This window comes from Callospermophilus lateralis, chromosome 2 (assembly GCF_048772815.1).
Source record: "Callospermophilus lateralis isolate mCalLat2 chromosome 2, mCalLat2.hap1, whole genome shotgun sequence".
NCBI lineage: Eukaryota > Metazoa > Chordata > Mammalia > Rodentia > Sciuridae > Callospermophilus > Callospermophilus lateralis.
The window spans coordinates 175,987,432-176,003,886 of NC_135306.1; the positions used below are offsets into that span (position 1 = coordinate 175,987,432).

The window sequence follows — 16,455 nt, forward strand, 5'->3', positions numbered from 1 at the left end:
TTGCTGAGGCTGGCTTTTAAACTTGTAATCCTCCAGTCTCAGCCTCCCAAGCCACTGGGATTATGGGTGTACACCACTGCACCTGGCACCATCTTTCTTTCCTTTTGTGCATCAGTTTGAATATTTTTCTATACATCTATCTTCTAACTCAATAATACTCTTTTTGCTATTATTGATTTATTCAATTGATTGAGTTCTTAATTTTGCTAAATTCTCTTTTTAATTCCAAACTATTCATCCGATTCATTTTAAGAGAATCCAGTTCTTGATAATTTTTCTCTTATCTACTTTATTGAAATTAATCATAGCTAAAATTTTAAAGTTCTTGTCTGAAAATTTCACTCTGTACATTATTTATGCATCATTGCCTCTTCCCCCCTTCTTCTTGACTTTCAGTCAGTTAGTTGTATCTCCTGGCAAACTATAATTTTTGTTTAAATGCCAAACATATATGAAAAGCTGTAGAGGTTCTGGATAATATTCTTCCAGAAATATTAAAATTTTCTGTTGTCGAGAAGGAAGAGAAGAGGGATATTACATTGATCTAAGTAAGGAATGAGATGATCTAAGGTCTGTTTCAGCTTTACGAGAACTGTTCTATTTCTAGTTTGTCTTACTAATAGCTCTTCAAGAATCTTAAGTAAAATCTTGGGTGTTTGATAGGACCTCCTCTTCATTATGTTCCCTGAACTCTAATTCTTCTGTTGTAGCTTTGTAAGAATATCAAAATTCTGCTAATACTTTAGTCTCATAGCAGTTACTTTCAGCTTGGTTTCTTGGTTGGCCTCTTACTCCAGAGTTAAGAAATTGGCAAACCTTGAGGGCCAAAGCTGAAGAGTGATTTTGTTTCCCTAGTTCAGTGAGACTGTTAATAACTCTAAGATTCCATTATCCAATTGGCCTCTATGAGTTAGGCCATGAATTCACAAGTAGTAAATGGAGGAAAAGGAACAGAGAAAGTTTCTCTCTCTAGAACCTGTTAGCCCTTTCCTTAGGATCTTGGACCCTCAAGTCCCGGCTGCCTTGGTTGTTTTCCAGTGCCTTCGAGCAGCTGTTAGTTATACTTTATCCAGCTTTAAAAACTGTAAAACATTTGTAATTGTTTTTGATGGGTGCCTTGGTCTGACACAAGCTACAATGTCATAGCCAGAAACAGTAGCCTTTCCACTTCATTATAGGTTAGTCATATATCATAATCCAGTAAGATAATATAATTCTAGGATTAAAGAAATTCTGTAATGTTTAAGAGGACAAATAATGAAATGAGTAAAAAATTGCAACTAGAAGAAAAGTAAGAACTTAAGTGACATTTTGAAAGCTGGGAGATTTTCAACTTATTTTTAATAATCTAAAAGATGGAACACTTTATATAAATACCAAGTGAAATACTTGGGCTTCAGCAAGCTCTCCCTTCAAGTCTAGTGCCTCATTCAAAGCAATTTTCCATAAGAATGCTTAAATATGACTTGACAGTCTAATTACAAAAAATAAGAAAGAGTTATAGGAAACAAAAGTATAAAGATTATCTTTTAGAGACCGAACCAATTTATGCTTAATCATACCTTATTAGTTTCCGTTTCTTTTTGGCAGCAGCAGTCATTGCCATGTAAGAGGGCGTTATACTTGATATAGGCACAGAATTCTTAGCTGAGAACGAAGAAGGGTCAAGTCTGTATATTAAATATTTGGGGGGAAAAAAGAGAGAGAGAGAATAAGCTTGCTTTATATTATGAAGAAAAGGGGGATATACTTTCAGAAACCATTTGATAGATATTTAAAGGAAAACATTCCTCTACACTACAAAATTCCCCTCACATGCCCTGGGATTTTCTTCTTTTTTAAACCCATGGGTAGAGTCATTACTAAGAAATTTCTGTTTTCCCTACAGTATAGAAAGGCAAAGTTATTTTCCTTCCCATAATTACATTGAGTGTGATGATGCAGATGAATATTTATGCAGAGGAAATACAGTCAACGATACCTTGACTACTTCAGAGTAAGATGAGGTTTGAAAAATGTGGGGGAAAAAAAAAACAGTGAAATTTCCTTTAGTGAAGACATTAATGAGTAATAGCAAACATGGTAATACCCCAGTAATGGCTTATGTTATGTAACTTTGGAATATAAAGAACAAACTAAATATATTTTAAAGTCTTTTTTATCTTAATGAGGATCAATCAATTTAAGACATCAAATTTAAGACTTTAAAATATTGTTAGTGGATTTATATTCAGAAAAATATTTAAGGTTTCAAGTAAATAAAACATTGTTTTATAATCAAGATAGCACACCTGGTCATCCATGAAATAAACTTCAAATATAGCTAATGATGAAAAAAGGAAGATAATAGTTTCAGGGCTATGTATAAAATAAAACAAAAGAATAGGAAAATATTCTTTTCTTCGTACCTTTGTAAAGTGTTTTTGTTTGGTAGTGATTCCTGTTCAGGTGATTTATTCTTTAAGCTCTGGGTAACTTCACATATAGTAAAAGTAGAGTCCAAATCCTCCTGTCTTTGTTCTATTCTCCTCTTAAGAGGGCTATCTACTTCACACAGCATTTTTAGTGAATTATCACTGTTTATATTTGAGCTTCTGGCTTGAAAACTTTTAGTATGTGATGATGGTTTTATTAAGGCCATTGGAGATGGATTTTGCAAAGTTTTTCTACAGTCTTCCGGAGTATACACAATAGGTTGAAGCTCTTTGCTGAGAGAATCATTAAGCTGTATACTTTCAGACAGTGTAGACTTCTGAGTATGTTTTGCTTTTGAGGGAGAAGGCATTAATTTTCTGCGAGTTCTTTTTTGTGGAGTAATTTTAAGCAGATTAGATTCACTTGAAGATGCATCTGTTCAATAAAATTGAAAAGTTTAATGATGTTAACCTAAATAGTTTTCTAATAATCCCATTCATTTAAAAAAAAAATCACTAATAAAAGTATTCTTCACCAGTTGATAAAAACAAAAGAAAATAAGTTAGAAAGGAAGAAAATATGGTTTAATGCTAAAAACTTTAAATAAAATTAATAAACTCATTATTTTCAACCAAATCCAACAATTCATAAGCAATTTCCAGCTTCATATCTAACTTGGGTTTAAGATAGAATGGCAGTAACCAATAAAATCCCAGGTAAATTAAATAAATATATCTCTTATGATGTCTGGTACATAGCTAATTATTCATTCTACTTGGTTTATTTGTCTCCAGTCTTATAAAACTCACAGATTTAGAAAAGTTAGCTTTAATATCAAAGATAAATGAACATAATTTGAAGAGTTCACAGTATTTTAACTCTTACCACTCTGAAAAAGCAATTACTCTAAAACATCAAGAAGGCCCCAAGTTTGATAAGCTTTTTTCAGTCATATCCTACAACTTCTACAGCTTTTCAATTTTACATTTTACTACATCTCCAACATTTATGTTACTTCTTCTTTCTCCATCCAATAAATATATTTGCTTCTCTACTTTATCTTCTTATCCATATTTTATCTTAATTTTGGTTGTTTCATGATGCATGACATGAAGCACCTTTGTTTGGAGTATACCACTCATGAAAGAGATTATAATATGCTATTTCTGTCAACGTTTTTAAATCATGAAGTAAAATTCCCAATTGGTTACATTTGCTTTACTATATAATATTAACTTACACAACACTGAAAACAGAATAGGGGTTATTTCAATAGAGCAATTCAAAATTTCCACCAAGTTAAAAAATACACGTATAGCAATCACCAGTAAGTACATGCTTTATTCTCATGTTAGTTGACAATAGGCTCTACTATGGCAAGGTTGACAATTACCCTCTAGGAAATACAATTTAAAAACAGGAAGAAAAATATGATCTCTGTTCTATTAAGGAATTTTACTTTTCTGAGAACTAGATAAATGAGATCTAGATCTTAAAATAATTTTCCACTCCCTTTAACATGACATTTGTCAAATTTTCCATTACCAGATATTTTTATACTAATACTGCAGTGTAAAGACAGTCACTTTTCTCCACTGTGCTGCTACCACCAATTTGGTGGCTATTAATAGCTGGAAGATTAACTTCTTTTCCCATGAGAGGCAGCAGGGGTATAGAGGATAGAAAACTATATCGAGGATAGAGAACTGAATTGGGAGTCAGGAGACTTGAATTCTATTTCTGGATTCACCAACGATTCACTGAGTGACCTTGGGCAACTCACTTTAGCAGTGTGGGCATTAATACCTCCTAGGAAAAAAAGGTATGCTATCTTTTTATGTACAGGGAATTCTCTAGGATTAGATGACAGAAACACTTAGGGTTCAAAAAAAGGCTTTAGAAATATAAGCTTCAGCTGTTACCATTACTACTTTTACAGGGAATACGGTAATTCAGCTTCTAATAATTAAATCAATAACAGTCATCTCTAAAACAATACTTTTAAAAATGTCTCACTTTTATTTGATCAGATATTCAGTTTATCAAGGCTGATCATAGGTTGTAATAGAAAACAAAATTATTGCTCACACAAGCACATATAGGTGTTTTTTCAAATGCAGGTTTTATAACAACATTAAAAAAATTCAGAACATAATGGAGCATGAAATCTTAAGGAATAAGATTTTTTTCTGGAAGAGTTAATCTGAAGTGCTGACCCAGGATGGAAGGCCACTTTTTTCCTATTGTTACTAAAAAGAAAAAGCATGAAAATGGGAGTCTTGCCACAAGACACTGAAGAAATATCCACAGGTCCTAGGGGATAATTTAACATATACCCAACATAATATTTGGTATGATCAGATTAACAATTTGTCACTAAAAAGAATAGTAATGTCACAATAGTATATCTCAGCTATAACTCTTCTCCTATATGATAAACTGCAGGAGAAACCTGGAGATGAAATGTTAATATGAATTCACATATCACTGTTTTATTTGGCTTGGTAGAAGAGGTGCTATAGATATCAGTACATATAAAACAAAACATGAAGTATTCTTTTCTTTTTATACTTTCAGTAATTAAATTTAGATAAAGCAATAAAAGAACATCATCATTTCAGGACTACTCAAAGACTGACTAGATGCTAAGAAAGGTTCAGGGGACAACCAGAGCAAATAAAACTTAAAGGCTTAAATAAAAATTAAACAGCCAAGCTGTTTAAAATGATAATAACCCCACTTGTTAATGAAAATAAAAACATACATCTTACATTTCACTAAGGATATAATTTCTAGAATATGTAAATAATATTTCTCTTTTAAGATAAGTGTAGGAAAAAAAATAAATAAAATTTTAAAAAAAGATAAGTGTAGCTACTTTAAGAGGGAAAATATTGGGTTAGGGGCACTTATTGGCTGTAAAAACTATTGGACATGCTAGGTCTATGTCTATAAAAGAGATATGCTGTACTTTTCCATCAGAGAAAAGAGATGTATGGTAAATTTCCAGAAGAGCAGGCTTGAGGTAGATGTACAGTTTCTCCTGATTCAGCTTGGGAAAATACTATCTAACAAAATTCCATAATTGTTGGGCCGACAGAATAGAAGTGATAAAGAAGGAAGCTGGAGGCAGATTGTAATTCCTTTAGAAAAGTTCCATAAAACAAGAATGGGAATTACATAGTGAGGCTATCAGCTGTCCTAGGACCCTAATAGATGATGGCAGCCAATGAAACATCCTAACAGTGTGGTTATTACACAAAGGGGATAAGGAATTAAAAATACTTTGTTATAAACTTGTATAGAAAAGATTGGCAGCCACATGGGAGGACTAAGGAATTAGATCAGTGCATATATACTTAAGTATATATAAGAAGGAGTAGGCAGCAGTGTATCTTACAATTTTGAACAATTCTGCTGTTTCTACGTCATCTTTTGGGACTTTAAAACATTTGAACATCTTGTAGGTGTACTGCATTTCTATTGCCCAGAGATAGTTATAATCCATAGGATGTAAAGGAATGAGACTTGTTAAAACGTCACTATTTTAAAGACAAGAGCATTTTTTTTTTTTAATGAAAGGAAAAAAAGTTACAGTCAGTTATGGTGCAACAGCAAAAATCTAAGACGATTGCACTTTCATAAAGAGAATTCATTGTTATTAGGCCATGTAACATGCAGGCATTGGGAGTACAGTAGTAAACAAGACAGCTATAAAGCTACATTTTTAACTGGAGAAGGGAGATATCAATCAATAAATTAATTAACATGGTGACAAATGAGTTGCAAATATGGGCTGTTGCAGTAGTACACACCTGTAACCCTCATGGCTCAGGAGGCCAAGGCAGAAGTATTGTGAGTTCAAAGCCAATCTCTGAATTACCCTGTCTATAAAATCTAAAAAGGAGTTGGGGATGTGGCTCAGTGGTTAAGCCCCTGGGTTCAATCCCTGGGACCAAAAAAAAAAAAAAAGATATAATAAAATATGAAACTGAAACAGATTTTGGTAAGAGATTGAGGAGGTGGGGTGACTTTAACTACAATGGCCAGTGAAGGCCAGTCTAAGAATGGGGATATATGATTTGAATGGTTGTGAAGGAGCCAGCTATATGAAGATAAAGGGGAAGAAGGAGGCAGAGGAATAATAAGTATACAGACCCAATAGCAGTAATGAATTCAGCTCAAGGAAGAGACAAGTTATTGTGACTGAAAGTGTAGTAAGTTAGAGCAAGTAGAAATGAGAAGAAGCTATGAAGATTGAAAGGGGCCAATTTATCTAAGGATTTATGGACAAAGTAATGTGTTAGATTTATTCTAAGAGCAAAGGGATATTTGTGGAGGACTTTAAATATGGATGTGATGCAATCTGATTGATGTTTTGGAAAAAGACTGGTTGTTGGGTGGAGAATGAAGTTTGAATAGGTATATGTTGATAGAGAAATCAGTATCAAGGCTATTGCTGTAGCTCTTGCAAAAAATAACATTTTGAATGAGAATGGTAGCAACAGTGATGGAGAGATGTGGGAAGGGTGTTAGAATCAAATGATCAGATAAAAATCATATAAACATATTCAATGACATACACAGGTGCCTATGATAGGACAATGAAGAGTTCACAGAAAGGAGTAGTATAGAGTCATCTCTCAGTATGCATGAGGGATTGGTTTTAGGATCACCCTTAAATGCTAAAATCTGCTTGAGTTCCTCTCTAATATAGAATGGTGCAATATTTGCATATAACCTATGCATATCCTCCCATATAATTTAACTCATCTATAGATTACTTATAATACCTAAGACAATGTAAATGATATATAAATAATTTTTATATTGCTTATGAAATGATGACAAGAAAAAAAACAGTCTGAACATATTCAGTACAGACACATTTTTTCCTACCAAGTTTTTCTGATCTGAAGTTGGTTGAACCTGTGGAAATGAAACCCAGGGATATGGAGGGATGACTTTATCAATTCTACACAAGTAAATCAATGGAAATCAAGATTTTCTATGAAACCATAAACCTTTTACACACATGATATTCCCTCAAATTTGGGATTCTCTTGTTTTGACATTTCCTTCATCAGGCTTGAGTTCCTGTTCTCTATTCAGGAGCTCTGATCCAAGTAACGATAGGTATCTTGGAATCTGCTTACTTCCCTCTCTAGTTTAGATTCTCCTGGACTTGAGACAGCAGAAAATGTTTGGGATTTGAGGATGAGATTTCTTATTCAGAGATGCTGAGGTAAAAAAGAAAGGAAAGGAGTAAGCACAAGTAAAAGATAGTGCTAGAATAAAAGTAGTAGAGAAGGAAAATGAACTTGGGCTCCTAGGAAGTTACACAAGGGAAAAGGGACTTAAGTTTGGTAGAATGATATGGAAAATGCATCTCTTTAGGTTAGCACTCTACAAATTCATCTCTAGGTATTTCCAAAAACCTAAAACAAAACCAGATTTTCTGTTCTAGAAATTGACATACTATGATTTCAATAACAAGGAATACTACTCTGGTATGTTAATTATTTCATTAAACTTTTATATCCTTAAAAAGAAGTCAATGCATTTTAATCCATGTGTAATCAAGCTTGAAAATGCAATCTTATAATGAATACATTTGATGGATAGTAAAATCTTTTTGATAGGGAAGTAAGTTACATGAGAAGAACCAGCACATGGTAGCTATCTTCTTGCATTGTCTCATTTGAAAAACATTCTTACCATAAGACGACATCAGGCATCTAGTTTACATGCAGATTCCCTTTAAAATGACTATAACACAAAAACAGGAGAAAACTTGCTCCAATGTTGGTCATGGTAGAATAATGGCATTATATATATATATATATATATTTCCCCCCCCCTCCAGAATATTAGAAGATTTTCTGAAGGATATTGTGTAGCTAGGACAGGAATAAAGAAAGCCATGAAGGGTCTTAAGTAAAAATTTCTCAAATGAATAAGTGACTAATAAAACTCCCAATGCTTATGGGAACACATGGATTAAAAAAAAAAAAAGAAAAAAAAGAAAGTCATGAAGAAGAATAGCTTGTAATAGTCCCTATTCTTCATTTTTCAGTGCTTTCTCAGGGAGTTAAGTAAAAGACAATGACAGGTGTCACTAAAGTCCCTTAAATTAGGACCAGAGAAGAGGAGGTAGGTGGAATAAAGGAAGAAAAGATAAGGCTGAGAGATACAAAAAAATGACAATACCTGAAGACTAGAAATAGTACTAAGAAGTCCCAAGATAAAGTCCCAGCTGGGTCACTGCAGAAAGAAATAAACAGAATGTGTCCTCCCTGTGGACCTTGCTCCTGTCATTGGTGGCCATATCACATGTGCTTGAGAAGCTCTTGGATGAACAGTCAAAGTGTCCATCCGAGAATATCAACGGCTCTGGTCCCTTTGTGTACTCACTGTGCTACTGGATCTGTGAAAACATTTTCCTCCTCATTTTTTACTTTTTCAGACAGGGTCTTACTATGTAACCCAGGCTGGTCTCAAACTTGTGGGCTCAAATGATTTTCCTGCCTCAGCCTCCTATGTAGCTGGGACTATAGGTGTGATCCACCATATCTGGCTTTTTCTCCTTAATTTTATAAGTAAAAGTACACTTATAAATAAATAATAGGCAAACAGAAAGTTCACTGCATCTATCAAAGGAAAATATAAAGGAATGAAAGAATTGGCACACAAAACTGGTCTTCTGATAATTCAGATGCCAAGTTCTCCTCCACTACAAAATGCTGAATCCCTACCACAGGAAGAATTCAATTAGGCAATGAAAAAATAAAACATAAAACATTCACAGTTACACTGTTATTTAAAACCATATTTTAAAGATTTGATGATGCTATGGGAAATGCTTGTTCAATGAGGTAGCATATAAATTTTATATGATCATAATTTTGACGAAAGCAAAAACCAACAAAAACCAAACCAAAGCATATATGAACAAGTGTCACAAAAAAGGGGATAAGTCACAGAAACAGCAAAAGAAAATATGGCATAAATCATCAACATATTAGGGTATAGGTTTGAAAATTGAGAGTGATTTTTCTTTATTATTTTATATAATAAGATATATACTGCTTCCATAAAAATTATAAATGATAAACAACAAAACAGAAACAATGTCTGAGGTGGGAGAATGTTAAGAAGCCAGCAAGAAACCAGCTCTTTCAAGAGTCAGAAGGTCTTAGTAACTAGTGGCATGAAGTAGTCTCAGAAATCATAGGGCAAAGGTTGAAAAAAAAAAAAAAAAAGGAGAATTGGCTTAAGTCTGCATAAAGAAGCTGGATCCTCAGGTTACCTTTATCCCATCACCATAACTATCACCTAAATTGCCAGGTGCCTATACCTTTGTTATCCTGTTAAAAGACATGAGGTTTTACTCTTTAGACAGGTTATAGACATGGAGCCACCATGTATACAGAGATTAAGTAATACATGAACAGTGAATATATGCAAAATTTTCCTAGTTCTATAAATGAAGGTAGCTGGACTTACATACTCCCTAAATCAGAGTTCTTTTTAAGTGAACTATAAAAATGAAAAAGGTATATAGATACTGGTATTTGAAGGTCCTCCCAAATTTACTAAATTTTCTGGAGACCACTACAAAGCAAAGCTTTATTTAATGAATCCAATCCTAATCTTTATTAATAATTATTCATTAATAGTTTAGGAAACACTTAAAATATCTAAAAGATACATTAAAGGACCTTCTTGAACACTAAAAATGTGCATTTTTTGATAAAGTTATTTAGTGTTCTCTGGGTTTAATTCCTAACACCACACAAGAACATACTGTCCAAATAAACAAAAAATGCATGCAACATATTTGACATAGGGTTTAGAATTCATGTATGTATATGTATTTCTATGCATATGTTTGTAAGTTTAAGAAAAACAACTCAAAATAATTAAGAGATTAACAGAAAAAAATTAAGCAAAGGAAATGAACAGGTAATTCAGAACTAATTACAATTAGACAATGAATACATAAAAATGTTCACTTTTTCATTAACTTATTTATTTATTTATTATTTTATTTATTTTTGGGTACTGGGGATTGAACTCAGGGGCACTCAACCACTGTGTCACACCTTCAGCCCTATTTTGGATTATATATAGAGACAGGGTTGCATTGAGTTGCTTAGTGCCTTGCTGTTGCTGAGGCTGGCTTTGAACTTGTGATCCTCCTGTCTCAGCCTCAAGAGCCACTGGGATTACAGGTATGTGCCACTGTGCCTGGCTGGCTTAACTTTTTGATTATCAGTAAAGTTATAAACAGTTTCCTGATAGAGAGAGGGAAGATGTGATAATTGCTATAATAGTGAAATTCTAAATAGCAATGAAAATGAAAAGGAATAAAATGCAGGCTAAGGAGAGATGACTCATTAAAGGGAAAGTTACATAAAAAGGGTAGTATTTAAAATGGATTTTCAATATGTAGAAGGATTTAATAAGTTGGCATGTGAGATGGAGATAGAGGAAGCAACATTTGGGATTGAGAAGAAAGCTTGGAAACTGCAGAAGTAAGGAATAGAAAGCATACTTAAAAGAAGGTTGGGAAACCAGGTGTTGGATGGAAGTGTGTCTATAGCTTGATAGAACAGGGAGGGCCTTTGAAAGCTTCCTAAAAGCCCCACACTTTATTAAGAAAATACTTTGGTGGCATTGTGAAAAGTAGACTGTAGAGGAGAATGACAAGTACATGGAAACTAGATGTCACTATAATTATTCATTCCTCATGACAAATTTTCTTAAATGTTTCAAAGTAAATTGAATTAAGTAATAAAAAATCTTATTTTTCCTCTTTTTAAAATAAATCTCTAAGGTATATACTAACTGGCAATTCATGTGTTTTCTTACATAAGGGGTTCAATATCCAATTTTTAGCTTTCTGAAATATTTTATAGATGGTTCCCTTAAATAAAGACTAGATAATTTATCACTAATGAGTTTAAAGTCCCTCTCTTAAAAAACGGGCAGGCCTTTTGGGGTCATCTTTTGATGTGCCACATCGTGTGTTCTGAATGATTTCACCCAGAGGTACTAATTTATCAAAAGCTTAAGACTGCAAATGTTAAAAGATTTATAGGGCTGTATGTTAGTGTAAAAAGCAGAATGCAGCATTAAGCATGAGTCACAGCCTGCAAAATAGGGTTCAAGACAGTAAGACATTGATGAATGGGATTAGATCTAATTGATTTGGTACAAAATGATGGCAAAAGATTCTTTTGCTAAGATTCCTGTTAATATGTACATGAGCAAGTATTTTGGGAAACTAGGCTTAATCAAAATTAGGTAGCAAAGTTCTAAAGTGAAATCAAGTATTAATATATGCATTTCAGTAAATACTTGTAGGCTACAAATTATGATACAATTACTGTACTAAGCATAAAATTTGGATTCTTTTTAACAGCCTCGTGATTCAGGGAATTCATAGTTATAAATCATACAAGTGAATGATTTGAACTATTTGAAGAAATGTGTAAAGTTAAGGTACCACACCAAATTAACTAAACAAGCATTTTACAATGCATTTATGATGCTATTGTGGTTATTGCTGTATTTGTTCCAACACAGACAATATCAGCTATATGCAAAATAATACAAAGAAGAATACATTTCTCATGTACTAAGGATGCATTATAGTCTTTTCAATTAATCCAGAACTTTGAATAGTAATCAACCATAATCTTCTGATATTTGTCTCTGCGGGAAATAGTAGTCACAATACTATCTACTCAGTTTCATTCTCCCTGTGTTCACAGTTATTTAAGATGTGTGTGTGGGGGGAGAACAATGCAAAGATCCTTTGATTTATACAATATTCACTTGTAGATCAACAATTAAATACTGTCTCAAGTACTTGGGAACCAAAGGTCAAATGAAATGCATTTCAGGCAATAAGCATGACTTACATCTATTGGCAATGACTAAATTTTGTTGTCAAATGGGAAAGAATTGGGAAGATTTATTACAAAACACTTTGTGATCTTATATTTGTTATATGTAGTATAGAATTCCTATTTTTTTATACAAAATTTCCTTCTATTCAAGTAATTTTAGGGGGAACTTAGGTAGGAATTCTGTACTCAATCAGAATATCTGTACTATAAGACTGGTTCCTACTAGTCTTTTATTGTGCATTGAGATAAAAATCACTGACACAGGGTGCAAAATTTTTTAAAAAAGGAAAGTTAGAGACAGAAATATTACTAAATGTGAGTTTCCAGATGGATAATGAGGAAATCTTGACTTTTCATTTAATGTCAGAAATTTTATCAGTTCCATAAATAAACATTGCCATCAGTATTCCCATCTTGTATAGTACTCAGTGAGTGTGCTTTCTGTTTTCTAGACCTAAAATAGGTGCATATTTTAGGCCAAGTCAATAGATAAGTAGTTTGGAGGCAGATTTTAAGTCCCATAAATACTTACTCAAAATTCTAAAGTATTAAAATTAACCAGAGTTTAAAAGTCAGTTTTTCTCCTGAATAAGATGTAATATGTTTATTAGTGTAAGAAAAATAAAAAGTAGTCCATATAACAAAAACAAAATATTATATTTACAAAAAATCTTAAATAACAAATGTACATGAAACATATGAAGAAAACTTTACTGAGGAACATAAAAAAGATGAAGAGTGAGAAGACTTGATAGTGGGAAAATATAAAGACATAATTAATTTGTCAATTTTTAAAAGGCTATTTCTTTAGAGGCAGAAAAAGAAACTATGTTAACAATCACTACTTAGGTACAGCAAAGAATTCTTTAAAAACAATAATGAAGAGGGAGAAGTAAGTACTGCTACAGATAAAAAAAAATACTATGATGTGTCAACTATTGAAATAATAGCTACCATCAGCCCTAGAAAGATAAACAGACCAAAAAAAAAAAAAAAAAAAAAGGAATGGAAATTCAATAAACAGAATTACATATGACTATTCAAAAACACACAAACACATGCATATATCCAGACAAGAATGCCAGATTCCTTTAAAAAAAATAAAATTGTATTCTTGCCCATCATCTTCTACCAAAAATAAATTAGAAGAAAATAAATGGAAGGGGAAATTAAAACTTATGGTTGAGAAGGCTTTTTGAAGAATGATTCCAAAAGCATTGAGGAAAAAAGACACGAAAGCTTTAAAATTCAGCATAAGAAGGACATTTCAAAGTTAACACCAAATGATAAAACGTGAAGGTATAACTGCACCTTGTATACTGCGTTAATATCCTATGGTGATTTCATCCAGGACTATGGCTTTAAATATCCTCTAAATGTTAACAACCTTCAAATTTGTATTTCAGCTTAGACTTCTCTCTTGAACTTCAAATTCTTAACTGCCTGTTTGATGTCTCCACTTGGATATATCTTAGACAAATATAACCTGCCCATAACTGAACTCTTATTAATTTTTTACCACCTCTACTCAGTAAATGTGTTCCACCTGAATCTTCCCCATCTCTTTTTTTAAGGTGACTCCATTATTTCAGACTGCAAGTTCAAAATGTTGGATACTTCTAGACCTTTCCTTCTCTTATATTTCTCATATCCTGCCATTCTTTCTCTCATATACTAAATCCAATTTGCCAGGAAATCCTGCTGGCTCCACACTTAAAATATATTAGAATCTGCCTACTTCTTATTATCTCCACTACTACAAAACTTGTCTAAGCTATCTCCATCTTCATTTGCATTATTGCAGTAGCCACCTAATGTTTCAGCCCTTATCAGACTACAATATATTCACAAGACAGCAGTGAGAGGAACCTTTTAAAATGTGGTTGCACTACACACTAAATTTCTGCTGAGATCATGCTATAGCTCTGTTTCATTCCAAGTAAAATACTAGCTCTTACAATAAACTGCAAGGCTCTATGTGATTTCCCTTCCTTCCCTTTATCAGTTTGATCTTATCATTCATTATCTACTTCCCTTCTCTTTTCCTTTGTAGCAGTTATATCCTCTTTGATATTCTTAAAGTATTAGAGATTTTGCATTGCTTACTTCTTCTAAGGCTTCTCCTTAGATATTTACATGGATAACTCTCTGAACTACTTCAGGTTTTGTGAGTAAGATCTACCTGACCATGCTATTTAAAAGAGCAAACTCAAAAACGTGACCAAAATAAGAGAAAAAAGCACAAGGGAATTCCATGAAAATAGAATAAAGATCAGTGGAGTAGACAGAAAGGGATGATCAAGGGGGAGGAAAGGAAGGAACAATGGAATGAATCCGACCAAACTTTTCTGTGTGTGTGTGTGTACAAAACACAGTGAATTTCACCTTTATGTATATCTATAATGCACTAATTAAAAAAAAAAAAAATATATATATATATATATAAATGGAGGAAAAATCACTAAAGAAGAAAAAAGGGGAAAGGGAGAAAGAGGAGGGGAGGAAAAAGCTAGTCCCTAGGGACTGAATTGGAGCAAATTATATTTCATGCTAGTATAATAATGTCAAAATGAATATTAATATTATGTATAACTAAAATAAGCTAATTAAAAAAGCAAACTCCCAGCTCCCACTCTTAAATTCTCTTCTTTTCTAAGATTGTTTAATGGACTCATTTACTGTCTTCTTCCATTAGAAAATAAGCTCCACCAGGGAAGAGTTTTACAGAATGTATTCCTTAACATCAAATAAGTACCTAGAACACAATAGAAGTGCAATATTGTTAAGTAAATGAATAAATATAGTTCTACTTAAGTTTCTGTGACAATAAACAATAAAAAAAAATACCAGAAAAAAGTTCAAATGATGGGAAGAAATAAAACTAGATAAAAATGGAAATGACAGTAATAATGACTTAAACTGACAATCAACAAGTAAATAGCAAAGACAAAACAGTGAGAAACTCAGATTTAAAAAGACTTAATATATACAAAGTATGGCCATTGTTTGGATCCTAATTTGAACAAAGTGTAGAAACAAATCACTTGCAGTGAAAACAGGGAAATTTTAACACCAATTGGATATTTGACATTATTAGGAGTGAAGAAAATATTGGCATTATACTTTCTTTTAGAAACACTTGATGTAAATGGAAGAAATGATATGTGTCTGAAAGTTACATCAAAGGAATCCAGTGGAGGACCTGAGGCGGAAGAAATCAGATGGGGTTCTCAAGGCTAGACATGAGCTGGGAATTTCTCAATGAGGCTCAATACTGAAATCTTTGTGCATATATGTGTTTGTAATTATTTGGCTTTCTAAAACTAAAAACTGCCACATTTTAACATCAAAAGCCTGTGTCGCTAAAAGGAGAAAACTCTGTCTTATATTGTTTATGGGAATTAAAACTGGTACTCATATAGCAGAGATTAGTTACTAATATCTTAGAAATGTATATTTCAAGCTGAAAAAATATACATGTATGTTGAGTCAAAATTTCCACTTCTAGGAATTTATCATAGAGATAATCAGACATAAGCACCAAGATTAATGTATACATTCTTTCACCAAAATATTATTCATAATAATAAAAATTTACCAAACAACCTAAATGCCTAATAATAGAGGCTAAAATAATTCTGGTTAATGTCACCAGACTAAAAAGCACGTGTGTGTATGAGTTTGTGCTGTACAAAATATTGTAGCTAATCTAGTAAATGTTTTTAAGCATACTTAAGGCATTTGGGGAAAAAAAATGAAATCTCACTGCATTTAGTATTTTCGAAATGTTGTGATAAAACCACTTAATATCTGTTCATAAGAGTATATATAAGGGGAAAGATTAATGGCACAGGTATAAGTTTAAGCTAAATATACATTTTTGATGCATATTAAGTTAAACCTTTTCAATTTTACTTTTAAAATTTGTTAAGACTACCATTTATAATATAATTTTAGTAATGGATGTTATCTGGATTTTTTTTGATTTCTCTAGAAATGCAAACATATTTGTGCTTTTTTAATGAATCTATTTCAATATTCTAAGGCTAAGAAAAATAAAATGTTTATAAGTGGTTTCATATGCATATTTCCTGTTATTCTCTTTGACTCTATTCATAATGCA

At 32.5% G+C, this 16,455-nt stretch overlaps 1 protein-coding gene across 1 annotated transcript in view; it reads right to left on the bottom strand.

Annotated features, from left to right (window-relative positions):
* The window catches only part of Kif18a (kinesin family member 18A), a 66,954-nt gene that overhangs the window by 7,047 nt on the left and 43,452 nt on the right, over window positions 1-16,455 (bottom strand). Inside the window, exons 14-15 of the mRNA XM_076844288.2 lie at window positions 2,409-2,850; window positions 1,563-1,670 (exon numbers count right to left, since the gene is read on the bottom strand). Of these exons, the coding sequence (XP_076700403.1) occupies window positions 1,563-1,670; window positions 2,409-2,850 (550 nt within the window). The remainder of the gene's footprint in view (window positions 1-1,562; window positions 1,671-2,408; window positions 2,851-16,455) is intronic.